Source organism: Lissotriton vulgaris, chromosome 8 (genome assembly GCF_964263255.1).
Source record: "Lissotriton vulgaris chromosome 8, aLisVul1.2, whole genome shotgun sequence".
NCBI classification, from domain to species: domain Eukaryota; kingdom Metazoa; phylum Chordata; class Amphibia; order Caudata; family Salamandridae; genus Lissotriton; species Lissotriton vulgaris.
The window spans coordinates 284,249,265-284,276,977 of record NC_141696.1 but is presented as its reverse complement, the minus strand read 5'-3'; the positions used below and the strand labels follow the sequence as shown (position 1 = coordinate 284,276,977).

The 27,713-nt window shown below is 42.5% G+C and overlaps 1 protein-coding gene across 3 annotated transcripts in view; it reads left to right on the top strand.

Annotated features, from left to right (window-relative positions):
- USP25 (ubiquitin specific peptidase 25) overlaps nt 1–27,713 on the top strand; it is a 469,204-nt gene that overhangs the window by 383,116 nt on the left and 58,375 nt on the right. For all 3 annotated transcript variants that reach the window (XM_086934051.1, XM_086934050.1, XM_086934049.1), the window contains 2 exons: nt 995–1,074; nt 3,882–4,005. In XM_086934051.1, the coding sequence (XP_086790177.1) occupies nt 995–1,074; nt 3,882–4,005 (204 nt within the window). The remainder of the gene's footprint in view (nt 1–994; nt 1,075–3,881; nt 4,006–27,713) is intronic.

The window sequence follows — 27,713 nt, the reverse complement described above, 5'->3', positions numbered from 1 at the left end:
CTAGCAGTATCTTTACGACTTCATATCTTTAGTGTGGGGCCTCTGCTACGAGTGCAAAGACTCTGCAGTCGTAAAGATACATTTCGTAAAATGCCTCTGTGAATTGAAAAAAACGTAAATCTGCACAAAAGTGCAAGTTTACCTTTCTGAACAGGCCTTATGTATATTTTTACATAAGGAGAAGCACGGCCCCAAGGGCATCAGAACATGGTACTTGCGAAGATAGTAATAGCCCCTAAAACCTTCGGTCACACTACTATTTCTCACCCTCTTCTGCAGCTATAGTGCGGAGATACCCCTTCGGGGGTCTATTCTGGCGCTTTATAAGCATATAAAATAAAAATAAAATAGCACATATACTGGGACACATAGCAAACAAAAGCAGGGAATAGTCGTGAGACAAATCAAGGACCCAGATTAGGAAGAAGCAGCGGGTATAGAGTACGGGTTGAGTTCAAAGCAAGATGCAGAGTTTAATACACAAGCATCATAGCAAGAGGCTAAAGATGTGCGAGAGTAAACTGTGGGTTAGCGTAGGCAGTCAAGAAGTAGAGTTTCTAGAGTATTTCTTCCAGTTTCGCAGGCATAGTTTGACTAAAGGGTTACTTGGGTTAGGGTTACTGGAGTTGCCCAGTGGTGTCAGAATTTAACTCGATCAGTTGCATAAACATTTATTATGCTCAATGATTTAATTCTGAAGTGTTTATACCTGTTAAGGTTAAAAGACTTCGAGTCAGTTGATAGTTGCATTGGATGTGCTATCCTACCTCACCTTCTCAGCATAATCCAGAGCATGTAGGTTTCCAGAAGGTGTCCTACTGCGGAAATGTTGTTACAGGAAAGTAACTTTCTTTAGGAGTATGATTCATAACCTTCTTACTTTGAACAAAGTGCTATTTCACATATAGTGTGTGATTATTGTATTTATTTATTGTTTATGACCATGCCTTGAGACCGTGATCAGTACAGAATATATCTTCTTTTTTTAATACAGAAGTGGCAACTTGACTATCGGAGCTTCAGAGAGACAACAATGTATATTATGATTGGATTAGATTTATTTCAAAACAGACGGTAAGAATTGTGGCAATTCATTTCATTCGTAAAAAATGCTAGCAGATCTACTGTGATTTTTAGTTGTCCATTTGTTTCCTCATCTAAATACTAGTAGGCTAATTTGCCGTCATTTAATTCTGCCTGCCAGCAGATGGCCATGGTGCCATTTAGTGCTAGTAAGGTTTCTCTTTTTGCAATACAAATCCATCACGTTATGGTAACTTTTGGCATTTGTAGCATGGTTCTAGAATAGTGTTTTAACAGATTTTAGTTTTTTTTTTAATTTGTGGTCATCCGCAAAACGTATGCCTATTCAGAACTTGAGGTGAAAAGGAACCTTGCCCTTTAACACCGAATTGAAACTATTTTTGTCTGCCCCAAACCTGATCGTTAAGTCAATGATTTGTTTAGACTCCACATCAGTAAAGTTTAAACCACATTCTCACAGTTTTTGCAAAGTTTTTTATAGCATAGTTGAACAATTTGAAAGTTCTGAGTGACTTCAGGCTGATGGCATTAACTAGATAAACAGGAGTAGAGCAAGATGCGAGCCTTTCCTGTTAAAGGATTGAAGAAGTTCGAGCATAAACTCCATTAAATGCCTTCTACAACCACTTAAACATTGTATTCTGAATGACCTGGTTCTGGGATCTCTAAATTTCATGACTGACCGCGAAGGTGCTGCATCGCAAAATTTGCAGTGGGCCATGGTTAGCCATTTTGACATCAATCAGTACTCACAAGTCACATGAAGCGGCCTTTCTGCTCAACATTCTTAGCCTCATATTTTACTTGTTCCATTTAAATTGTGTGGTTGTTAAAACTTTTGATGATTGGATTGCCATTTCATCTTTCTAAAATAATGGATTATGCTGACTGATTTTTAAGCTATTACCACCACTGGGTTTGGACTCTCAGCAGTAAGGCCAAGACTCTTATAAACAACTAACTGGAAAAAATGCCAGTACTGCTCCCTGTCTTCAACTTTCATTTCTCAAAGGACATATTTAAAATCCAACAATAAACCTAAGACTCCTTTTTCTGTCTAGAATTAATCTTTTTCTTTTATTGTTTGTATCACAAAATTAGACATTCTTTTATCAAATATCTTCACATTTTTAACATTATTCCTCAACAAAAAAAATCTTCTTTTAATACAAAATTCTCACATTCCACATTACCATCCTTACTTCATACTCCCAGTAGCTTTCATTCCCCATTCAACACTCACACACACCATATAAATCAAAACAAAACTTTTCGTTATTATTTGGAACATCAGCTATGGTATAACAATGCATAGATTGGTAAATTCCCTGCAGTTAAACTGTGTTTTTCAAATCCTGTAGCTGAAAAGACTGGTCTTATCAGCTATAGGATTTGAAAAACACAGTTTAACTGCAGGGAATTTATCAATCTATGCATTGTTATACCATAGCTGTTGTTCCAAATAGTGGAATGTGGAGTGTGAGAATTTTGTATTAAAATAAGATGTTTTTTTGTTGAGGAATAATGTTTAAAATGTAATGATATTTGAAAAAGAATGTCTAATTTTGTGATAATGGAAGGATATTTCTGATTCTTTCCTGGAGGGTCCTTTATAGGCCATTCCTGAACCCCATGAGTCTTGTAGATTTTCTCTTTCCTCTGAAAGACAATAGGATGATCTGCTCAAAGCTGAGGGCGGGTTGTCCCTTTAGCCCCGTTATTGGTTAAAGCAGTTAATTCTCAGACAGCAGTTTGGCTAAACATGTCTGTCCGTCAGTCTCACCATGACCAGAGTGTTTTCAAAGAGATGACCCAATTTGTGTCCATCTGGAGACTGAGATCATTCATTCCACATGGTAGCTTTTATTCTAAAAACTGTGCTTAAGCACCATGCGAAAGATACGTTTCCATAGACTTCAGAGGAGGACTTTATTAAACAGTGCTCAGAATCCCCTGTGAGCATGGTGCACAAGCCCTAGACAATTAGATGCCATCTGAAAAGAAACCCAGTCAGACAAGTCCTGTATAAATATCTAATAATGCACAACATCTTAACAGTTGGATGCATGTTTGGATCCTCATATTCCTAGCGTGCACTGGTTTAATGGCACTTTGCTTAAGGTGACTGCTTCCCCAGACTCTAATTATTCACGTAAAGAGCAAAACTTGAAGGACATGAAATTCTGTGTATTTTTCAGACCACATTTCTGATTATCTCAAGCTTTTCCTGCATCGCTGATGCCAAATTGATTTTTCAATCCAGATACTATGGGCAGATATGATTATCTTGTCTCAGGTTTTTCCAGAAGGTGTTAAGCCTTGCCTGAAGAGGGTTTTGTGGTGTCTCTGCAGTATTTGTAAAAGGCATGTTTGATCCCTGTGTGGTTGTGATCCTCCTAAATCTTACAATTAAGGGGCATTGACCCACACTTCGGTAATGTACATTTCTTTGTCACATCACAAATGAAGGTAATTGAATCCGGAGAAATGTCCAAGAAGGTTAAACATATGCTTGGGGCTGGCTCTAGATACATAGATTCTAGCCCTTGGATTATCAGGGCTTGCACTTGAATCTAAAAATGTAAATTATAATGTATACCGCAAGCCACTTTAAAACATGTTTTATTTAACCAATGAGAACTTGTTTAATTTTGTTTATTTCACAGTTTTTTTTCGGTTCGTTTAGAATCACATTTCAGGTAGCTGTAATGAATGGAGGAAAGACCATTTGGGGATAATTGCTGTTCGTTTTTTGTATTGAAGCAAACCTTGAAAAAAACATCCTTCTTTATGAGCATTAGTTCTTACTCTTTATCAGTGTTTTCTTTTTAATGTAGGTATGTGGATGCCTTGTTGTACTTGATCTATGCTTATCAGTATAACAAAGAACTCTTGTCGAAAGGACTGTACCGAGGACTCAATCAGGACCTCATATCGCATTACAGAAGAGAATGCTTTCTTGTAAGTACAGCACAATGACAATTGAGTGTACAATTTTTGAAAACATTGCAAGTGGAATTTGAGAGACGTTGGCCTTGCATATGCTGTCCTCTATTCTAGGTGGCACCTTGCACCAGTCCAAACGACCCTTATTGACCTTTATAGAAAGCTGTCCTAGCGGTAGCTGTGGAGAGCAGCCTTCAGGCTAAGGCTTGGAGGAATGTAAAGCAACTTGTTTTGCCAGTCTATAATCTAGTGAATGATCAAATGAAAGGATAAACACACCAGGTATATATATATATATATAAAATATATGTATTTATTCAAAACACATCCCTCTAGTCTCTTTATGAGGCTAGAGGCAAAAGTACATTCAGTAAACTCAATAACACACAATAAATTAGCACAATATACGTTGAACCCTAGGGGCCTATTAAACCATATATTAAGTAAGTGGTATAAGAACCACAACTTGCATAGATACAAGGCCTAGAGCCTTTGAAACCCCTAGGGCCATCAGGAACCACCCAAGTTAGTGACACAGGGGATCCACGGGGGACGCATGCAGTGTCTAAACACAGCAGTGAATCACCATTAACTTCTATGGGGAAACTCGTGGTTGGAAATTTAAAGATAAGACACTTAGAAGAAGACTTGGAGCAAACCCCTTAAGAACTAGGAGGTTCTAGAGTCAACACCCACGGAAGCACCAGAGTACTCGAGTTACCCCACCCATGGAATCCGGGTGCATAGGTTATGTTATGTTATGTTAGTATGAATTTGTAGAGCGCACGCTCACCCCAGGGTTTCTTGGCGCTGTGTACCGCTGGGGAACCCGTCCTGGCTTTCCCTGTGAGATGGTCCCTATTGGGCATCCCCAAGGTGAAGCCAGGCATCCCCGGCAGCGAGGGGGCCGTTGTAGAGATTAAGCAAGCTATTGCCCAGAGTTGCAGCGTGGGACCCATGGTTGGAGAGGCACCGAGGCAAGATTTATCGAGCCCGCGGACATTGGTTCCGTACCCTGCCGCGTCTGGAAGTGAACCCTGGTCCCGGGCCGACCTCTGCTTCTGGGTCTGCCGCCTCTAACCGGTGAGCCATACTTCTCTTGTCTTTTCGTGTCGGGTTTCGTTGTCGTTTTCAATGGCGATCTGCTGCAAAGTGCTGCTGGCTTCCAAGTGGAAAGTGCCTGGTGTGATCCAAGCCTGGATCCAAGATGAGAAGAACCTGAAAGCAGACGGGACAGAGTCCGGGACACTTGCCAGTGACCAGGAAAACGATAGGCAGATGCCCACCGATGTCTGGTAATTTCAGGTGAAGGTGAAGCTCGACTCTTCAGCCACGAGGACCAGGTGGTGTCGATGACAACCAGGTTCTGGAATAGAGCTGTCCCACTAAGGATGTCGAGTGCTGTGGTGTGGAGTGTTGCTGTGTTGGTTTCCGGATTGGACCCAAAAAGCCTTGGCAACAGCAACCCACGCTGAAAGCAGAGATAGGCTTCGGTGCAGACCAGCAAGTTCTGAGGGAATCACGACTTAGTAGGGGGAGTCAGGGCACATCTGGAGCAACCAGGAAACCTAAGGAACAAGTAGTTACCTTCGAGGGGACCCACCAGTCGGCGGACCAGGGATCGCGAAGGAGCTTCGAGCGGAAATGCAAGAAGCGGGCTCATTAAACCATCATTAAGTTAAATCTGCTATCAATACTTAGGCCAAGGTATTTATAATTTGTGACTCCCTCCAAATTCACTTTGTCTAGTTTAAATTGTTGTTCTGCCTGCAGGCGGTTGCTTATTGTCATGTCCTTGGTTTTCGCTATGTTTATTTCTTATAGGTTATGCTTTGCAAAATTGCTCAATATATCAATCCCTCTTTGAAGCCCTACTTTCGTCTGATTTAGCAACACTATATCGTCTCATAGGATAGATGCGTTAGTAGCAGGAGGCCTAGACTTGGGGGAAAGATCAGCCATAAATAAGTTAAACAGGTGAGGGGCTAAAACACAACCTTGTTTCAGGCCATTTTCTGTTTGTATTTTCCTCGTAAGTCTGGAGCCATCTGCTAATTTAACTTGCATCTAGGTGTTTGTGTACAACTGCATTATGGCTCTGAGGATGTCAGTTGGAAGCCCCCACTGCCTCAATTTGTTCCATAGAATACCTCTATCTACTCGATCAAATGCAGCTTTGAGATCTACAAAGCATACATGTAGGCTTTTCCGCTGTTGTATGATCTTATCAGTTATTAAGCCTAGGGCTAGAATGTTTGTAATTGTGCCCGAACCCTTACGAAATCCAGACTGATTTATGGGGATTATTTGTTTCCGACGAATGTACCAAATCGATGAGAATTAAAGAGGCATAATATTTAGCTTCTGAGTCCATTCGAGAAATCAATCTGTAATTTGCTGGATCTTCAAAATTACCTCCTTTATGTATAGGGTTGATTATGATGCCCCTCCAGCTTTCGGGTAAAATACCTGAGCTGCTCACCTCATTGAACAAATGCATCATAGGTGCAGCCCAAAAATCCTGGTCCAATTTGAAAATTGCCTGTGGGATACCATCAGGTCATGGGGCCCCATCCATTCTACCTGCCATTATTGTTTTAAGAACGTATCTTTTGTGAATTTCAAAACTGAGTTTTCAATCATGCTGTCTGCTGTTGCGTTTACAACCTAGAATATTCCTGATGTCTTACCAGCAATATAAGATGATTTAATCAGCACAGTTTGACTATGTACAAGTGGTTGAATAGTGTCCCTTGGCATTAATTCTAAAATTGCGTTGTCATCCTTTGTTGGCCGATGTCTAAGGATGTTTGTAGCTTCTTTTGTCATTGTATCTACCTTCCCAAAGGTATTTATTAAATGTTTCATCCAAACCTGTTCTGAGAGGCAAAGAGTGTAAAGTATTTTTTTAGGTCTCACAAGGCAATTAACCTGTTCCCAGAATGCTTTTACATTTGACTGTTTTGCAGTAAAAAGCAGTTTTGACCAGACATTATCTGTTTGTATCTTTCGGTTCTCCCAAATTTCCTTTTTTTACTGTTTTTTTAACGGAATTTATTTTTTCCCAGGTACTGTTAGAGACAGTTTTTGCCTTTGTAGATTTTACCAATGCTCTCAATTCTTTCCTTTCATTCCAAGGTTTATTCCCCATAAATTTAAGAGGCATCTGCCGCGCTTTCTTGCCACAATTTCTTGTAGGAGCATCTTTTAGCAAATTTCTTTGAAAGGTTTCCCAGTGTGCTACCTAAGACCCTTCCCTGGGATGGTGTGTTGTCACCAACTCCTTTGCTTTGACGGCCATATCAGGGAGGGCATTGGTCGTCCATCTTATGCGTATCAGGTTAATTGTTGATATTTCTCCTATTGACGGCAAGGCTTCCTTAAGCCTTTGTGGGGAAATTAATAATTCAAGTCGCTGCTGTGAATGATCACTTTTGACGGTATATTTGATGGAAAAAATCCTTTACTAATGCAAGCAGTGGCAGGGTAAGTTTTGTAACGTCTATAGTGGATCGTTTCTTCACCCATAATATGTAAAGTTGGGGGGAGTATCACTCTGAGTTCTTCCACTAATTACTCTCAAACCAAGGTGTTCCAAGGTTGTCACCAGATTCTGCCCTTGCCGATCGATTCTCCAAGGTGTATGGGGCAGCTTGTGTTTTCACAGCCCAGATTTCATTTTCCACATCTAAATGAACATCTGTATCTGGGGTAAATATTAAGTTGAAGTTAGTCACCTGTAATGATTATTTCCCACTTAGGGTTCTTGAACCTTATTTCAGATATTACCCTTACTAATCTGCTGAATAGTTCCTTTTTCCTCTTATTGCTTGGGTGTGCATACACGTTTATAAGAATGATGGGACTTACTACATTGCACTGCCCCAACCAAATGCTGATCAGCTGCATGTCAGATGTTGTTGCTGGCAACTGCACTGACTCAGTGTTTTAATGAAGTAGACATATAAACGGCTAGGCCACCCTTTAGCCTGCAGTATTGTTGAGATCTTGTTGCCTCCATCGCATTGCCTCTCAAGTTGCCTCTTGCCTTTTTTAAAATAGAATAAACTGAGGTTACACTTTGTGTATGTACACGGTTATTAGGTCGATATAACCGAGGTAAAGGGTAGCATTTCTTTGGCGGTTTGGAGAGTGTTATGCCCCAGTCCTTAAACTGCTGTTCTGCTTTCAAGATTAATGAGACTGACTCGAACGACTTCCATGTTGAGATAGTTTGTTCAGTTTGGTTCATTATTCCCTGGTTGATGAACTCAATAGAAAAAAGATCGGTTGTATTAAGGTGGTTTAATGATGGAATAGCTGCCGTTAAGCTCAAAATATTGCCTCTGTTTACAAAATCCTGAGGACCTTGTGATATGTATTGTAGAGTGAATATGATCTGATTATTTACATTCTGCATTTGCTCCTGATTGCTTAAGTGACGTATGTGATGTGTGGACTGATCCAGATTCATTTGGTGTTGTCCTGATGATTGCTGCAACATGATACTTTTGGATGGATTTATTTTGACTAGTATCTGTTCGTTTGAATCCCAACTTGATTGTGGTGCATTATATAATACTACTTCAACAACTGTGGACACTATCTGTTGACCAATTACAGGTGGGCCTGCAAGGGTTATGAGCTAATTACTATATTCAATGTTACCTTCCATTGTGAGGTCTGCGTCCTTTGATCAAGGTAGATCTTTGTTCCTACTGACAAGCTTTTATTTGTAGGTTTTGTGAGATTGACTGGTAGTGCACATGGCCTGCTTCAGGTCATCAAATACCTTTTGACAGCTGACTGTCCACTGAACTTTCTTAGGCATTCTTTTTGAAGTGAAGTCATTCAGAGGTGTCGCAATGGAACCATACCCCTTGACAAATCTTCTGTAATACCCAGTCAGGCCCAAGAATGCTCTGACCTGAGTCTGGGTGGTTGGAGCAACCCAGTCCATGATGGTCTGGATTTTGCTCTGTAATGGTTGAACCTGGCCTCCACCTACAAGGTGGCCCAGGTACACAACCGGACTCTGCCCTATCTGTCATTTAGTAGCCTTGATAGTTAGGCCTGCCTTCGGGAGGGCCTTCAAAACACTTTTCAGGTGGACCAGGTGATCCTCCCAGGTGGAGCTAAAGACAGCAATATCATCAAGATATACTGCACTATAGTCTTCCAGGCCTGTTAGGACTTTATTCACCAACCTTTGAAAAGTGGCAGGTGCTTTCTTCAGACCAAAGGGCATTACCACAAATTGATAGTGCCCACTAGGGGTTGAAAATGCTGTCATCGGCTTTGCATCATCAGCTACTACGATCTGCCAGTACCCAGCTGTAAGATCAAATGTGCTAGGAAACTTGGCTGAGGACAAAGTATCTGAGTTCATCTGCTCTTGGGATTGGTTGAGCATCAGTCCTAGTGACTGCATTGAGACCCCTGTAGTCTAGTCTACACAAAACCTCATATCTCTCTTACCACCCTGGGTGTGAGGTTTAGGTACCAAGACCACTTCACTAGCCCAAGGGATATCTGAGGGTTCAATAACTCCCAAATCCACCAGGTAGTCTGACTTGGAGTCAGTGAGATGTTCCTATACTGATTGAGCACCTGCCTACAATCAGCTTGTTGCTGAGCAGTGAGGCTGCCTGACAAGGCTACACCATCAACTGACCCATCAGGGTTCTGTGAGTGAAGGTCAGGGAGTGGATCACTCTCTGCCTCCTGTCCCTCATCAGTAGCCATGTCTGCCCTGTCAACATAAGGTTTCAATCTGTTGACATGAAGCACCCTATGGGGGATCTGGGGAGTTCCAAGGTCTACCAGATAGATAACCTCCCCCTTCTGTTCAACAATAGTGTGGTTGTCCACTCCACTTGTCTTGGAGAGCTGCTGGGGCGACAGACTCCAACACCCACACTTTCTGTCCTGGATGATAAACAGTCAGTACAGCATTTTGGTCATGCCAGGCTTTCTGTAATTCCTGGCTAGCCTCAAGGTTTTTGGTTGCCTTTTACATGTATTCAGCCATCCTGGAGCGGAGACCAAGTACATAGTCCACTAAGTCCTGTTTAGGGGGTTTGGGAGGTAACTCCCATCCCTCCTTCACCAGACACAATAGGCCTCTTACAGGATGCCCAAACAGAAGTTCAAAAGGGCTGTAACCAACCCCCTTCTGAGAAACCTCCTTGTATGCAAATAAAAGACAGGGTAGTAGGATGTCCCATCGCCGCCTAAGCTTTTCTGTGAGACCCTTGATCATACCCTTCAAGGTTTTGTTGAACCTTTTAACTAAACCATTGCATTGTAGGCGATAGGGTGTGGTGAATTTATATATCACTCCACACTCCTTCCACATTGCAAGTAACTTGACATAAAGTTTGCACCTCTGTCAGAAACTACCTCCTTAGGGAAACCCACTCTTGAGAACACCACCAAGAGGGCTCTTGTCACCACAGGTGCTGTAGTGGTCCTAAGAGGAATTGCCACTGGGTACCTAGTGGCAAGGTCCACCACCACCAGGATAAATCTGTGAATGCATTAATAACACATTTGGTAAATGCATCGGTTAAATGCATGGATATCAAATACAAGCAGCAAATATGAGATAAAACTCAAGCAAATAATATACTGGACGTCCTGCAAGAGATCAGAAGGAGATGTGTGTGTGTATATATATATATATATATATATATATATATATATATATATATATATATATATATATATATATATATATATATATATATATATATATATATAACCTACTGGCGGTCGCCAGTAGGTACATATAGTTAGGATTTTTTCTCTATGGGATTTTTGAAAATTTGATGTCTAATAACTTTGGCGTTTGTGGACGGAATTGGCTGAAATTTTCAGGAAAATTGAACATTTTGTTTCTGAGCAGCCCCTGACAATTTGGGGGGGTTTCATCAAGGGGGGGCCGAGAAAAAAGCGGGGTCCCAAAACGCGTTTTTCCCATGTTAATTTCCATAGGGCGGTTGGCCTCACTTTTAGCTCGAACGGCTGAATGGATTTGCACGAAACTTGGCAAAATTGTAGGGACTGTTAGCCCGATGTGCCTTTGCTAGGTCTCAATATATGTGCTCCAGTGGATTTTGAGTAATTTAGGTTCAAAAAAAGATATATATCTGGGCGGAGCCTAACCACACATCTGATCTGATTGGCTGTCAGCACTTCATCCAAGAACTGTTGGCAGCCATCTTGGGACCAATATATATGATAGCACCTCATTCAAAAGCATTGTAGTTAATAGAGGGTTTTAGGACTTTAGTTACATTATAAATCATTTGTTGATGGTACCATACTCGTTTTAGGAATTGTGGTGGGTTCTAAGGTGATTTTACCATGTGAAAAAACCTTCTGCTGTGATATCATGAATATTGTTTGAAAGAAAACTAATATCTCATGATTTTCCCACAGTGGTTTGGAAGGGGATCTATAAGCTAAACTGAAAGCATATTTTCTGTAAATTCACATTATCTTTCTCAGTCATGTGAAAATGAAGTCTGACATTCTCAGTAAAACATGTACATCCAACAAGGACAGAGACTGTCAGTTGATTCCTTTGTGTTCTACTGCAGCCTCCTAGAGTGTTCTAAAGAACAACTAGAGCGCTAACAGTCCTACTTATTACAAAGGTATAGCACACCTGAAGCCATCTTGATTGGAATAAAGTGGTAACTCTTAAAACATTTTATTTAAAAAGGAACAAAATGAGGGGGTATATTTTGCCATATGAATTATGATTAGTGCTGCAGAAAGAAAAATTAGGGCACATTTTGAGTGACTTCTCAAACCCTCTTCAATTTCATTAAAAAATTCTGACATACAGTCTCCCAAGAGGGCCACCAGAGACAAAAGAGCTTAAATGTAGCCCAAATATCACCCAGATGTACCCCAAGTATAGCCCAATGACAGAATGTCCCAGAATGTTCTAAAGAACAACTAGCGCGCTAACAGTCTTACTTATGACAAAAGTATGGCACACCGGAAGCCATCTTGATTGGAATGAAGTGGTAAGTCTGAAAACACTCAATTTAAAAAGGAACAACATGAGGGGGTTAATTTTGCCATAGAAAGTATGATTAGTGCTTCAGAAAGAAAAATTAGGGATCATTTTGAGTGACTTCTCAAATCCTCTTCTATTTCATTAAAAAAATTCTGACATGCAGACTGAAACATGCACTTTGAATACCAGCAGCAGACGTCCCTGGTGAGCAGTAGCTTTACTACAGTGATCTAATGTGCAACTAGAGTGCTAACATTCAGAATTTATGGCAAATGTGTGACACATCTGAATGCCTTCTTGATGGAACCAAAGTAAACAAGCATTGAAAATGCAATAGATCCGCCCTCGTTTAAGTTAAAGCCATTCTGTTTGTAATGAGGTGGCTTTTTAGCTTCGCTTTTATTAGTGTTTTTTCAACTTTCATGTAAATAACATGCATCTGTATGCATATAAGTATATGTATGCATGCATTTATGTTTGTATTTATATAGATATACAGATGATATATGTTTATATATGTATGTATATATATATATTCACTGAAAAAACCATAGGCTATAGACCATATATAGTTAGGAATTAGCATTTACAAAACCTTGAAAATTCACTGAAAAAACCATAGGTTATAGACCATATATAGTTAGGAATTAGCATTTACAAAACCTTGAAAATTCACTGAAAAAACCATAGGTTATAGACCATATATAGTTAGGAATTCGCATTTACAAAACCTTATTTTACTCACACAAAACCATTGAAATTCCATATATAGTTCGTTGCACTAACTATATATCGCGCACCCGCAATCCACTGCTGATGATGTCACATATTACATCATTCATGACATGGTCAGTGACATCACTGATGACGTCACTGATGACATCTCAAATGACATCACTGATGACATCACTGATGACAACATCCAGTGACTGTATGTTTCTGTAAAGTTAAAATATGTCTTACATATTGAAGAATGAGTGGATGTATAAGTGTCTGGATGAAGGATTTAGTAGGTGCATGACTGACTGTATGAGTGAGTGATTAAATGTGTCTCACTGAGTGCATGGGTTAGTGACTAAACTGTCTTAATTTGTGCATCATTATGTCTGTTGTTCTGTAAACTTTTGCATGTGTTGATAAGTAGCTATATGAGTAACTATATGGGTTATTGATTGGTTGCCCAAGTATTTGTATGGGAGACTGAGTGTGTGTGTGGGTGGCTGGGAGGTGTATGACTCTGTGCATAGATGTGTGAGCAGTTGATTCACTAGATGTATGGTTTCAAAAGTGCATGTGGAAACAGCTGTATGGGCGGTTGACTGTGTGCATGAGTGTATTGGTGAGTGAATGGATATCTCAGTCCTACATGTAAAAGTAAGTACATATGTAAAACACAGTACATGTGAGAGTTGACATATATAAATAACTGTGCATAAGAGCCAGTGAATGTGTGAGTGGCTGTATGGATCATTGTGAACTTGTATCAGGGATTGTATAAGAGAGTAAATATGTGTTAGTATATGTTTGAATAAGTAAAGTTTGTATAACTGTATAGTTGAGGAAATGGATGTGTGATTGATTCTTTGCATGACTGACTAGGTGTGTGAGTAACTCCATGGATGAGTGACAGTCTGTGAGTGTCTGTTTACACTGATTGTATCTAAGGTTATATTAGAGTCTGAAGAGGTTCATCGTATTATCACATGAATGATATCATCAGTGATGTGATCAGTAATGTCAAATGAGATGTCATCAGTGATGTCATCAGTGATGTCATCAGTGGTCATTTGAGATGTCATCAGTGATGTCATTTGAGATGTCATCAGTGATGTCATCAGTGATGTCACTGACCATGTCATGAATGATGTAATATGTGACATCATCAGCAGTGGATTGCGGGTGCGCGATATATAGTTAGTGCAACTAACTATATATGGAATTTCAATGGTTTTGTGTGAGTAAAATAAGGTTTTGTAAATGCGAATTCCTAACTATATATGGTCTATAACCTATGGTTTTTTCAGTGAATATATATATATATATACATATATATATACATATATATATATATATATATATATATATATATATATATATATATATATATATATATATATATATATATATATATATATAATATCAAATTATTAATCTGATAGAGAGGTCTAGCCGCAGATTCCTTAACTTGGAATATTCCCCAGGAGTCAGACTGGTCCGGAAAACTTTCCGCAGCAGCACCTCTGCGTGCCGGGGGGCGGCATAGTACGGCTCCGCCCTGACGTCATCCATGGACATGTCAGCTGAGCCATATATGCCCCGCCGCGCCAACATCAGTTTTCTTCTTTTCTGGGTCACGACGCAGATCCTGGAAACCAGCAGTTCCTGACCTACTTTGGGCCTTCTCCGCACTGCTGGTGTCGTACCGGAACGGTGTGCAATGCCCTCTGGGTTCAAAGCCTGTGAGGCCTGTGCGAGTCAGATGTCCAGCACTGACCCGCACCTTATTTGCATGTGGTGCCTTGGTGTGCACCACGATTCCAAGCAATGGGGCGACTGTCAATTCTGTTGTGTCACTAGCTTCTTCTTGGTTGCGGGTCTTTCCTTACGACCTAGTTTTTTTATCAGAGACAGGTAGGTGTCTCGGTATTGTCTGTACAGCCGTATGGATGGTTGGTTTTGTTTTCAGTCCTCTGACTGTTATGCCAAGAGAACGCCCCCCCTTCTTGCCAGGGGTTACCCCTTGCCCTATGTGGGGTATTGGCTGTTGGCAGATGTCTGCATTCACCTTTGTTCGCTCCTGTGGAGTTTAAATTATGGGTGTCCCTCTGGGATTCATATACCCCTTACTGCGTCCCGTGGGGTCGCATCGCTCTGTTGTCTGTGGTGCTTCCACTCCCGGTTTGGGTCTCTGCTGTGTAGTATCTACCTTATATACCCTGCCATCATGCTTTTTGATGCATGGTCCATGCTTTGGCGCCAGCCCATTCTGGGTTGTTCTTGCCAATGAGGAGTTGCCGTGGGCCTCTGTTACACAATTGTTATGGCACCTCTTAGGGCTGTTTCTGTGCCATGTTCTTTCTAATGGCTTGTGCTGGCTTTCCTGCTTTGGTATTGGCCCTGTCCTCTTACATCACCAGATCTTCTCTGGTGTTTGGGCCGTTGCCTTCTTGCTATTGTATTCATCTCTGCTGTCTTGCATCTTGGTGTCTTCTGGCTGCGTGTGAGCGTCCTTCTGACTGTTTATAGGCATCCTTTCAATGCTCTCACACGTCTGGCTGGCAGAGGTTACTGGAACTGGCCAGCTTTCAGGGAAGAATTCCACGGCAGGAAGGAGTTCCCACTTTTCCTCTACCTTCTCACATGTTCCAGCCTTTATCTTGACGAAGCTTACGAAAGCCTTCCAGGGTACATTAAACAATCTCTCACAAAACAATTCTTGAACATGATTAACCCAAACAACTTGAAAGCCTGTCTGTGTGTAGAAAAGTCAAAGCAAGGCAGAGTCAGAATTCAGGATGACATGTGGCCATGTCAAAGCCAATAGTAAGAACTTCATAATACAACATAGTGCACATTTGTGCACCACTGCTCATAACACTGCACTTTCGAGACCAAAAAGTACATTCCACACCTCTCTTATGCTTTCAAATGCACATCCCACAGCAAAAGACACAAAATTGATGGACGGAATGCAGAACAAATCAAAACATTCACCCCCAGTCAAGAGATCTGGGTTGTTTCCAGTCCAGGGAGGACCTGGCTTGGCAGTTCGGGCTGGACTGTACCCATGAGGCACAGGGTCAAGACTGATTTGCATATGGCTGGGTTCAAACTGGAATGGCATGGTGAGCAAAAAAACAATGGATTTAGGCCCAGATCTCTGTACTGGGGTGAATGTATGACATTGTACTGCATTCTGTCCATCAACTGTTCTTTTTTGCATTCAAATGCACATCCCACATGTTCTGTTCTGGGCAAGCTGTTCTACTGTGACAGCTCCTGCTTCAAAACTACAAGAAGAGAAATAAGGCATTTGCAGGACGTCGTACATTCAGGCTAAGATTAAATAACACACCGAGGTCAATTAAAATGATGATAATCACAGGGTGTCAGATCGTAGGAGTGTCTCTAGCACTGAAACTGCTACTGTGGAACCACCCGATATGTCATTATTCCTTAAGTAGCCAGGTCTTCAAGGCTTTGCGGAAAGGAATTTCTTGCTCCAGAAGGCGTTGTTAATGAGGGAGTGAATTCCAGAGCTTGTGCTTCCCCACAAATCCTGCAAGTGACTTAGGAAAATGCTCCTTTTTGCTCTTACTAATAAGTATGTTTTCTTTAGTAATAGGCCATTCGCCTTCAGAGCATGTGGGCTTAAACTAAGAGGAATGTTCTCTAAAGTGAGTAACAAACCTGCAACACTATTAAAATAGAACTTTTTTTTCAGGCCTGCCTTATTTTTGCTGTAATATTTGATTCTAATATATTTAACTGCTGGCATGGTGTACTCTCATACAATTTTCCAAATGAAGGGACTTGCTTTATTTTCCTGTGCCTCAAAGGATAGTCGGATACTGATTGGCTCGAGTGAACAGTGATGAGGCTTGGCGCATCTCCTTGGGGAATGGCGATACTCCATGGGAGAGGCTGTCACCAAGGTGGCAGGTTCTCATTGCTGTGTGTGTTGTGTCCTATGACGTGCAGAGTATGACAGATAGGTACCTAAGATGAAGTACTCGTTCCACCATATATGTGAGGCAGCTAGCTACAGGTTCAGATGTTATGCTTCCGAGACTTGAAGGAAATATAAAGTGCTCTAGAACTCCGGCTGGATATTGATATTTTAGTGGATTGGCTTTTTCAAATTTTTTTTTTTTTTTACATTTTGACGTTTTGATCTTTTTCTCAACTTCTCATTGTCTTAAAGAACCATCAACTATATTCCATAATACTCGTCAGGCAATTAGAAAACTACTGTGCACTATGTGCTAAGCTGGCAATTGTTTTCTAAATGCTTTCTTCCACGCCTCAGTTTTTTAAATTATAGTTTTTGCAATAATCCTTTGTCTTTTTTCGGAACATCATCAAATGTAACGTTTTAGTTACACTTAAGTGCAATATAAAAGTTCAGTATTGTGATAAAAGACTAACAAAAAAAGTATCCTCCCAGAGGGACGGGAACAATTTGGCCTTGAGAGCGATCTGGTATAAATATCATATTTTATGTGTGAACCCCGTGAGAGCCATGATGTAACGGAATGTGATCCTGCTATGTGCTGTAGTTTTAAATTGCAGCTTTCTTGTATGCAAATGGTTGCACCTCTTACCTTCTGTTATCCAATCCTACGATGTCCCTGCACCTTGGTTTGTTCTGGAAAACGAACTTTTGAGACATCACCTGAGACATTTACTGTCTCTGACAAGCTATTTTGGGCTGTACGGCAAAATAAGAAAATGTAACCATCTCGGTGGTAACAGCCCTATCTCACTTTTAACTTTAACGAGCCTAATTTGCAGTTTAAACCGAGCTGCAGAATTATGTATCTTATTTATAAGTTGTGTGGCATTGGTGTGTCGAAGCAAGACTGTCTACGTTTAAATAATGCATGTATTTCAAAACAATTAGTCATTTACTTATTATGTAGATATAAATATACACACCTGCTTGAAAGGTAAACAAAAAGTAAGGAAAGCAGCGATTGCTTTAAGGACTTACTCATTCTTAGAAAGTTATACAATCGTATAACAAATTAATCCCATTTATGTCCGGAATAACTGAAACCAAGATAACTGTTTGGGTACCTGAAGTTTGATTTGTGCTTCTTGTGTTTTGAAACCCTTTGATTAGCTCTTCTGAAACCATGACCGTCATGCTAAAAGAAATAGGACACAAATTCAAAAAAATCTGGGGGGGGAATTAATTTTGACTTTTCGAAACCACTTTTTTTCTACTTCAGCGATACTTGGTAGTTGCGTTCACTTCCGGAACTGGTAACGCCAGGATCTCATAAATTGGGGCTCAAGGTGTGGCAGTGGTAAGAGGGTGGAGTCACGAGGGGCAGAGGCTTGAAAGTCTGACAATCAATATATACGTTTATTTTTTTTTTAACTCTGCTGATAAATAAATGTGCACAAAGGACAAACGTGACAGTAAATTTGTTGTGGTTTACTTAATTTGGCACAAAGTGGCTGCAGTTTGAATTCTCTTACACGGTTAAAGTACCTGCTTTCGAGATCTTTGTGTGTCCAGCAATTTTCAGGGAATTATAATGTAAGATAACCCTGGTGTTTAATTCACTAGTGCATGAAAGTTCTGTTTTGTCAGGTCTGTTTTGACTAATAAAGTATATACATCATGTTAATGTGCTAGCTGCTTAGCACATACCATTAGTACAGACCAACTCCAACCAGTGTCTTACATTTTAAATCCTGAGTTTTTCTCCCGGCTTACACTCTTAATATGTGCCCCTTACCGGCAGCAGCAGGACTTTCTTGACCGGGAGTGAGGCCGGGGACTACAACCCCCATTAGCACTAGCTCCAGGAGGCACCCCCCTGTTCCCTTATCCAACAGAGGCGCATAAAGGCACTCTTGGGCTCCCACAGCACAGGACATGCGCAGGCGTCCCCGGGAGGCGCCCGGGGGAAGCCCGTCCACGCCCGGAGGAGACTGGGCTGGGCCTATCCTCTCGGCCTTCACTTCTTTTTGCTTCCCCTTTTGCCTGGAATTGGATTATTTGATACAGCGACCCCTCCCAAAAAAGATTCCTGCGAAGAAAGTTAGTTGGATATCCTGTACTGACTTCAGCCCTTTCCAGTGTGACTGTGCTAGTTCCCATCATGTGCTAGTTCCCATCATGGCGAAAAGGAAGCAAATGGGAGAGTGGGAGAGTATTTCTTAATCCCTCCAGAATTCCACCCTTGACTGTTTCTTATTACGGGCCGGCAAAGTTATTGATAAAGAAATTCTAGTAGTAGAACGTTGGTTGTCTACAGAGGGTGGTTCAGTTGTAGATATGAACTCTGATATTTCCCTAAATGGGTAGGCAATGGTCACGGACCCATGAAGCCTTACTGTTGATCAACCTACATTGGAACCCTCACCCCCCTGTGAAGTCCTCATCCCAGCATCCAGTACCTCTGATGTTTGGCCCCACAGCCAAAAGGAAACGAAAACACACCGAGCCCTCACTGGTAGCTAATACTAGATCAAAGAGAAAACCCCAGGAGGTCCCCACTGCAGAACTTAATAGCACTAATCTAGTATCACAGTCTTACTCTGTATTCTCTCCCTACAGGCCTATCCTCACCAGATATTAAGCTTTTAATGAGTGGTTTTGAAAACATTACGTTAAATATTCTGTCACCTATACTGGATAGGCTTGACAACCTAGAGAGAGGCTAATGTGGAAAATTTTAAAATGGTGCTTACTAGCTTAATGACTGGGACAGGGAACTATGGCCTCATACGCTCAGAATCCGCAGTTCAAACGGGGGTAAAAAGTTATGGAAAGCATAACATCATGGTGAGAAACCACCACTGTAACTTAATACAACCTTTAGCTGTGACCACGGTCCAAGAAAATGGTCATAACACGCTGGAAGCCCCTTCCAAATCCAAAGGAATGACGCATAACTACTACCCAATTGAAATGGGGCAATCTGCTAACCACTTTGGGTCTACTAATAGCCCCCTACTTAATGGGAAAGGAGTTGAACCCTCTAGACCGCCCAACTCACAAATAGGTAATTCCGTTGTTGCGGCTGATACTTGCAACAAGGTGATTCAGCATCTCCCCCCAGAGTGTTGCCCATATGTGGAGATCTTAACCAATGCCCCTCTGCTCCAGGTTAACCTTAAGGAAACTACCTCTCAATTGAAGAACAAAGTATGTCATTGGCTAGCTCAGAATACTGTTTTTTTAAACTCTGGTTTCCATGACCTCTTGTTTGTCCGAAGAGTGAGCTGGGTTGATCCCCTACGGAAGGTTGCGAAAGGAGACTGCATAGTGATTAATTGTAGATCCCCAGAACTTGTAGGGCAGCTGATCCAAAGTAGGAGGATACCCTATGGGTGGGCTCCTGGACATGAGATTGAGTTAGTGCCACTTGGATTCTTTTATAAACATCTCAAGCCAACTGGGCTATCTCCCCCACCAAATGATAGCGCTACCAAAAATCCATTAAACAGAAGGGTGCAAATCCCCTTGTAAATCAGTAATAGATACCAAGTACTTACTGATTTGAATAGGCCAGACTGACTAAACCAAGGGAATGTAAAATCGATGCCGGACTATGCTGTAGTTATAGCCCCCAAGCTGATGGAGCAACAAATTTTGGTATTATCATCCTCGATGAGATAGCAAATAATACTCCGCCCATCCAGCCAACCATTTATGCACCTGCCCAAGACCAAATGCTTGCAAATCCTATACTTAGTTACCCGCAACAGGGAAGCATGGGGGCTGACCAGCCATTAAAGATTGTGTTTGAGGCATATGAGCTGCAGATTGCACACTGTGCATAGATCGCCACCTAGTGTTGGGCCTGGATGTTTGCAGTTTGTTGTTGTCCTGAAAATTTCTTTGGAAGTCACAAGATGGGTGACTCCTCCTTTGGACCACATTGCGCATGGGCATCGGCTCCATCCCCAGATAGTATTTTTCCGCCATTGGGCTCAGATGTGTTTCCTGCGCTCCGGTTTGGAACCGAATTTCCTTCGGCGCGCAATCCTCACTCAGTTCGACTGTATTGTTTCGATCGCGCTACACATCAATGCGATTCTTCACCACTTCGATGTCTTCGATTCCAGTCGTCGGCGAAGGCCTTCGGGCCTACCTAGGCCTTACTTCCTGGCTCATGGGAAGGACGCCATTCAAAAAGTGTCCTTAATGTGGGTCGAAGTTTCCCCACACCGACCTACATGAAGTGTGCAACCTTTGCCTCTCACCGGAGCACGAGGCCAAAGACTGTTCCGCCTGTGCCTCTTTTCGCTCCAAGAAGACGATATGGGACCGACTACCTTGAAGTATTATGATTCGCTCGCCCGCTTCCATCCCAGACGACATCTTCAAAGAGGGTGTCGACGTGCCAGAACACCAGCACGCCGAAAAGAGTACCAGCTCCTCAGATGCCGAAGACTCAGACGTCGGAAGTCACTTCAGCTCAACGGGTCGTAAGTAAGACCGTCGACCCCCAATCCTTCCTCGACACCCTCCAAAAAGGCTTCGGGCACACCCTCACCTCCGGGCCTTGGTGCACACCGAGAGACTGCTTCCCATGCCCCGCCTTCGGGCCCGGCAAAGAAGACTACTAAGCCTTCAGGAAGCTTGGGCTCCAGCCAGCCTATCCCTGGTGCCGATCCTATACCGACACCGAAGAAAAAGCAATCTTCCGCAACCACGCCGACCGTTGCTCCGACACCTAAGCACACAGCGCTGAAGACTAGCAGCGGCTCATCGATGCCGAAACCGCACTCAGAGCAGACTAAAAACCGCCTAAAGCTCAAGAACACATTTCGGAGCCGAAAAACACCTGGAACCGAAGGAACAGGTTCCGGTAAAGGACATTTCAAAAGGGCACACTTCTAAACCAAAAGATCCAAAACAAGCTACCGACTCTGTGCCGAAAAAACTTACGGAGCCAAAATCCTCGACGCCAAAGGATTTGACCTATTCATAGGAACTTTTCACACCTGATCCTAACCAAAAAACTCTTGTAAAGGATACTAAGACTGGTCACTTGACTCTCAGCTCCAAGGAGAGACCACTTGAAGCGCCAGCACCTCCTCCTCCTCCAAAGAAGAGACATTACAACCTCTTCATTAAGGGCCCATTCTCCACCACCTTCCCATATTGTTCCTCCTCCTACATCTCCTCCACCTCACCATTCACCTACACCATCCCCTAATCCAGAAGATGATTCAGACATAGACTCTGATGACACGGGTAGGGGTGCACATGAACCAGCAGGGACCAATAGTCCGCCTCAGTCACCTTATCCATAGGATGATTACAACACCCCTGATGTGCCTTTGTCCCACAAGACGATATATACCCTTCTAGACCTTCCCCACCAGAAGACACTATAGTTTTTAACCTACTAGTCCAAGGAGCTGCCCAATATCATGGGGTGGGCTTATACACTAACGCGGTGGAGGAAGATTTCCTACTAGATACTTTTGATAACACACAAAGGTCTACTGCCATTTTGCCAATGCTTAAGGATGTCATCAAGCACACAACAGAGGTTTTTAAGGATCCTGTCAGGGATAGGGTCCTTAATCCTCACAATGAGAAAAAATGTAAAGCTGCCCCCACAGACCCAGTATATATTAAAGGTCCAGCACCTTTAGACTCTTTAGTAGTGTCTAATGCACGTAAATGTGCTAAATCTCAGACATCAGGTGAGGCCTCACCACCAGACAAAGAATCTAAGCTACTTGACACCTCCGGCAAAAGAACAGCGTCACAAGCAGCTAATATCTGGCGCATTGCCAATACCCAAGCGTTGATGGCCAGATATGACAGAGCACATTATGATGAACTAGAGTCCATGATGAAACACCTACCAGACAAATACAAAACTAGGGCCAACAAACTTATACAGGAAGGTAGAATTATTACTAATACTTCCATTTGTTGTGCCCTAAATGCTGCAGATACCGCCTCAAGGGCAATCAACGCCAGCACCCTACTACGCAGACATGCTTGACTACGTATTTCAGGTTTTAAACCTGAAGTACAAAACTCCATCTTTAACCAGCCATTTGATGAGACACATTTATTTGGCCCTAATGTTGACGTGTCTTTCGAAAAAATGAAAAGTCACTGATACAGCAAAATCTATGGGAGCCTTGCAGCAGCAAGCTCCCTGACGTTCTTTTCGTCGCTCATCATACAGAGGCAACACTAGAGGCTACTCCTCGGAAAAGTCCCTCCACTACTTACAAGACCCCTAGCCAATCCACATTCACTAAGGGCTACCAGAGAGGGGGTTACAGGGGTAACAAAGGCAGAGGCAAAACCAACAACTCCTGCTCTGCCTCTACCCCTACCCAATGACTTTCCTCCCCTTCCCCCACAACATTCCACTCCTGTGGGGGAAGACTGCAACAATTCCTTCCTGCCTGGACCAACATCACATCAGACAGGTGGGTGCGACAAATTATTCAGTCAGGTTACTGTCTAGAATTAACATCTACCCCCCAAACATACCACCCAAACAGCGTCAAATGTCACAAGAACATCTGTCACTGTTAAAGCAAGAAGTAGTATCTCTGCTACAAAAAGTGCAATAGAACCAGTTCCTCTGCACCAACAAAACATGGGGGTTTACTCTATATTTTCTAATCCCAAAAAAGGACGGCGCTCTTAAAGGCCTATTCTAGACCTCAGACCGCTAAACATATACATACAGTCAGACCATTTTCACATGGTCACACTCCAACAAGTCCTTCCGTACTTGCCACAAAACGACTTCCTTGCTACTTTAGATCTCAAGGACGCATGCTTTCACATTCCCATTCACAAGGCTCACAGGAAGTATCTCAGATTTGTGATAGACGGGCAACACTATCAATTCAAAGTACTCCCCTTCGGAGTCACAACAGCACCAAGAGTATTCACCAAGTGCCTAGCAGTAGTGGCAGCGCATTTACCAAGACAACACATCCATGTCTTCCCGTACCTCGACGACTGGCTCATAAAAGCCAGCTCATACAACCGATGCGTGAAACACACTCATGCCACGATACAGCTGCTCAACAAATTGGGGTTCACAATAAACCACGCCAAGTCCCATCTACAACCATCCAAGGTACAACAGTGCCTTAATAAACACCTCAACAGCGCTAGCAAGGTTAGGCAGCATGCAAACTCTTTTAACAAAGTTTCAGCTACAACACTCCCTTCAAGCACGAGTGTTCATGCAACTCATAGGGATGATTGCCTCTTGCATTTTCATAGTGCCCCATGCAAGACTTCAAATGAGTCCGCTACAAGAATGCTTATCACGTCGTTGGAACCAGGCTCAACGTCAATTAACAGACCTAGTGTTGGTAGACGGTCAGACACATCACTCTCTGCAGTGGTGGAACACCAAAAATCTTTCCAAGGGAAGACCGATCCTAGAGCCAGTTCCTCAGATAATCTTGACTGCGGACGCATCGCTCTCCGGCTGGGGAGCCCTCCTCCTGCAACACACCATGCAAGGTAGGTGGACACTGCGACAAAAGTTACTCCACATCAATCATCTGGAGTTACTAGCAATATTCCTAGCACTAAAAGCTTTCCAAAAGCAAGTATCAAACAAGGCTGTGTTAGTCCGCACAGACAACATGACAGCCATATATACATACAGAAAAAGGGAGGCACACACTCCCTGCAGCTCTCTCAACTAGTACAAGACATATGGCGGTGGGCTATTCCTCAAAACATATTCCTTCTAGCCCAGCATGTTCCAGGAGTACAGAATACCATAGCGGATCTGTTAAGTCGTCAAACACAACAGAGCCACGAGTGGGAACTTCATATACAAGTTCTTCAGCCGTTTTTTCAGATGTGGGGACAACCTCACATAGACCTATTTCTCACATAGACCTATTTGCAACCCACGAAAATGCCAAATGCCCAAGCTTCGCCGCCAGATATCCACACCCACTGTCCAAAGGCAATGTGAAATGGATGAACTGGTCAAACAGATTTGCGTACACTTTTCCACTTGTCCACTTTTCCACTTTCCACTTATCCGCTTTCTACCATTCATGCCACTAGTAGTACGCAAACTACAGAAGCATTCTCTCACCCTCATCCTAGTTGCTCCAACGTGGGCCAGACAGCTGTGGTACACCACACTGCTAGAACTGTCGGTAGTACCACACCAAAAATTGCACCCGTCTCCACACCTCTTAACACAGAACCGTGGAGAGATCGGACACCCTGACCCAGCTCAACCTTGCGATCTGGCTCCTGAAATCCTAGAATTTGGATATCTGAACCTTCCTCCAGGCTGTATGATTGTCATTAAAGAAGCTAGACGTCCAACCACTAGGGCATGTTATGCAGCCAAGTGGAAACGATTTGAAATATATTGTCACAACAACAATATTGATCCTCTAGATGTGTCTATTCAACACATAATAGGATACTTACTGCATCTCCAAAGATGTAACTTAGCCTATACCTCTATTAGACTACATCTTGCTGCAATAGCAGCATATCTGCAAAAGACAGCATCTATCTCGATTCAGAGTGCCTGCCATGAAAGCCTTTATGGAAGGCCTTATAAAAATTATATTCCCCCCCCCCCCCCCCCCCAACAATATTGATCCTCTAGATGTGTCTATTCAACACATAATAGGATACTTACTGCATCTCCAAAGATGTAACTTAGCCTATACCTCTATTAGACTACATCTTGCTGCAATAGCAGCATATCTGCAAAAGACAGCATCTATCTCTATTCAGAGTGCCTGCCATGAAAGCCTTTATGGAAGGCCTTAGAAGAATTATTCCCCCCCCCCCCCCAGGGTACCACCTTCACCTGTGTGGAATCTAAATGTTGTTCTCACACGGTTAATGGGACCGCCTTTCGAACCCTTATGTGAACTACAATTTTTTTACGTGGAAGGTTGCGTTCCTAGTAGCTATTACTTCTCTGCGGAGAGTTAGTGAATTACAAGCACTAACCATTCTAGAAGCCTTCTTGCAAATGCATCACAATAAGGTAGTTCTGCGTACTAATCCAACATTCTTGCCCAAAGTCATTTCTCCCTTCCATCTCAATCAATCTGTGGAACTGCCTGTTTTCTTTTCGCAGCCGAAGACAGTAGCAGAAAAATCTGGGATAGCTAGATGCATACAGATTTGTTACCACAAAGCTAAACGTACGTTATCTGTTCCTCCTAAAGCCCACTCTACAAGAAAGATAGGGGCTTCAATGGCATTTTTAGGGAACATTCCCCTAGATGACATCTGCAAACCAGCTACTACGTCTACACCGCACACATTCACAAAACACTATTGTGTAGATGTGCAAACCAAACAACAAGCTAATGTGGGCCAGGCTGTACTCAAAACATTATTCCAAACTACTGCAACAGACAGGGGTGGTCGCCGCTAGGGGTGGGTACTGCTAAACAATCTATGCACAGTGTGCAATCTGCAGCACATATGCCTCGAACGGAAAATGCTACTTACCAGTATGCATCTGTTCTTGGCATGAAGAGCTGCAGAGTTGCACACGCCTTCCCGACTACCCATGTCTGTTCCAGTATTATCTTAATTAGATACAAAATATATGGGCATCCTTCCTTTTCTTGTAAAGCTTCATCATTTCCCTATGGCGAAAAACAATCTGGGGATGGAGCCAATGCCCATGCGCAATGTGGTCAAAGGAGGAGTCCCCTATCTCGTGACTTCCAAAGAACTTTTCAGGACAACAACAAACTGCAAACATCCGGGCCCAACACTAGTTTGCCATCTATGCACAGTATGCAACTCTGCCGCTCTACATGCCAAGAACAGATGCATACTGGTAAGTAGCTTTTTCCTTCTTGGAAATTGCGGGAATAAAATACAAAGTAAATGACCCAGAATGGGGCCAGATGGTGGACAGCAGTCATGTATGCCTGCTCCAGTAAACTTGGGCGACGGAGCGGGTGTACAGGGTGGGGTTTACTACATTTAGTATTGAGGCTAGGCCATCCGTAGGGGGCCGACCGGATGGAGGGCTATTAATATGGGTTAGGACCACATTGGATTGCAAAATCAAGCCACTTGAGGTAGAATTCCAGGAGATCCTTGGCATAGACATGATATGGCCTAAAGGGAATATCCATGTTAGACTATTTAACATATATAACCGTTTCAGTAGCCACTACTTGCCCTCTGAAACTTTAACAAAGCTCTCTAAATTCTTTGATAACTGTAGGGAAGAGTACTATCGTAGCTAGCGACCTTAATACGACCTATGAGTTCAAGAATTAGCACAGGAGGAAGAGCAAGCTAGGGGTGTAAATAAGCTACAGATACTCCTGATTGAAAGATGTACCTAGGTTGGGCAGCAGGCACTGTCTTTTACCTTAGCCCATGGGCTGTATGCATGGGACCGGGCGGAAACTTTCAGATGAGGAAGCTAAGTTTACTTTTAAGAGGGGGAATACCAAAAGAAGGATTGATTATATCACGCTGGACTTTGATCTGTGGCTCTATGTCAAGGACATGAGTGTCCAAAACCGTGAGGACAGGGATCATAATGCCCTTCTGGAGCTAACTGGCCTTCCTATCTCATATAGCCAAACTCATCAAATAATAGCCCCAACTGTTATCACAAATAACAGGCGAGTCAAATGGCCCCAGGTTGTGGCTGATGGGAAATTACTCCCTCTATAAAAAAAAGTGGTTCAGACCCTTATGGTACTTAGTGACCATGACCAAAGCGACGATTCCACAGTATCAAGCTTCCAGCCTTTATTACCAGTATGAAACCCTAGTGCAATTTTAATACGCCCAAACGGAACATTGCCCCCTGGTACAATGAGGATTGCAGACTAGCTAGGAACAATCTAACAGCAGCAGTAAAGCTAGGGACATGAAATGACATCAAAAGTAGAATGAGGATATATGAGGGCTCAGGAGGCGACAAAAAGGAGTTTGAAGGCTGACAACAGGCGTTCACTAGCCGAGGATTCTAAA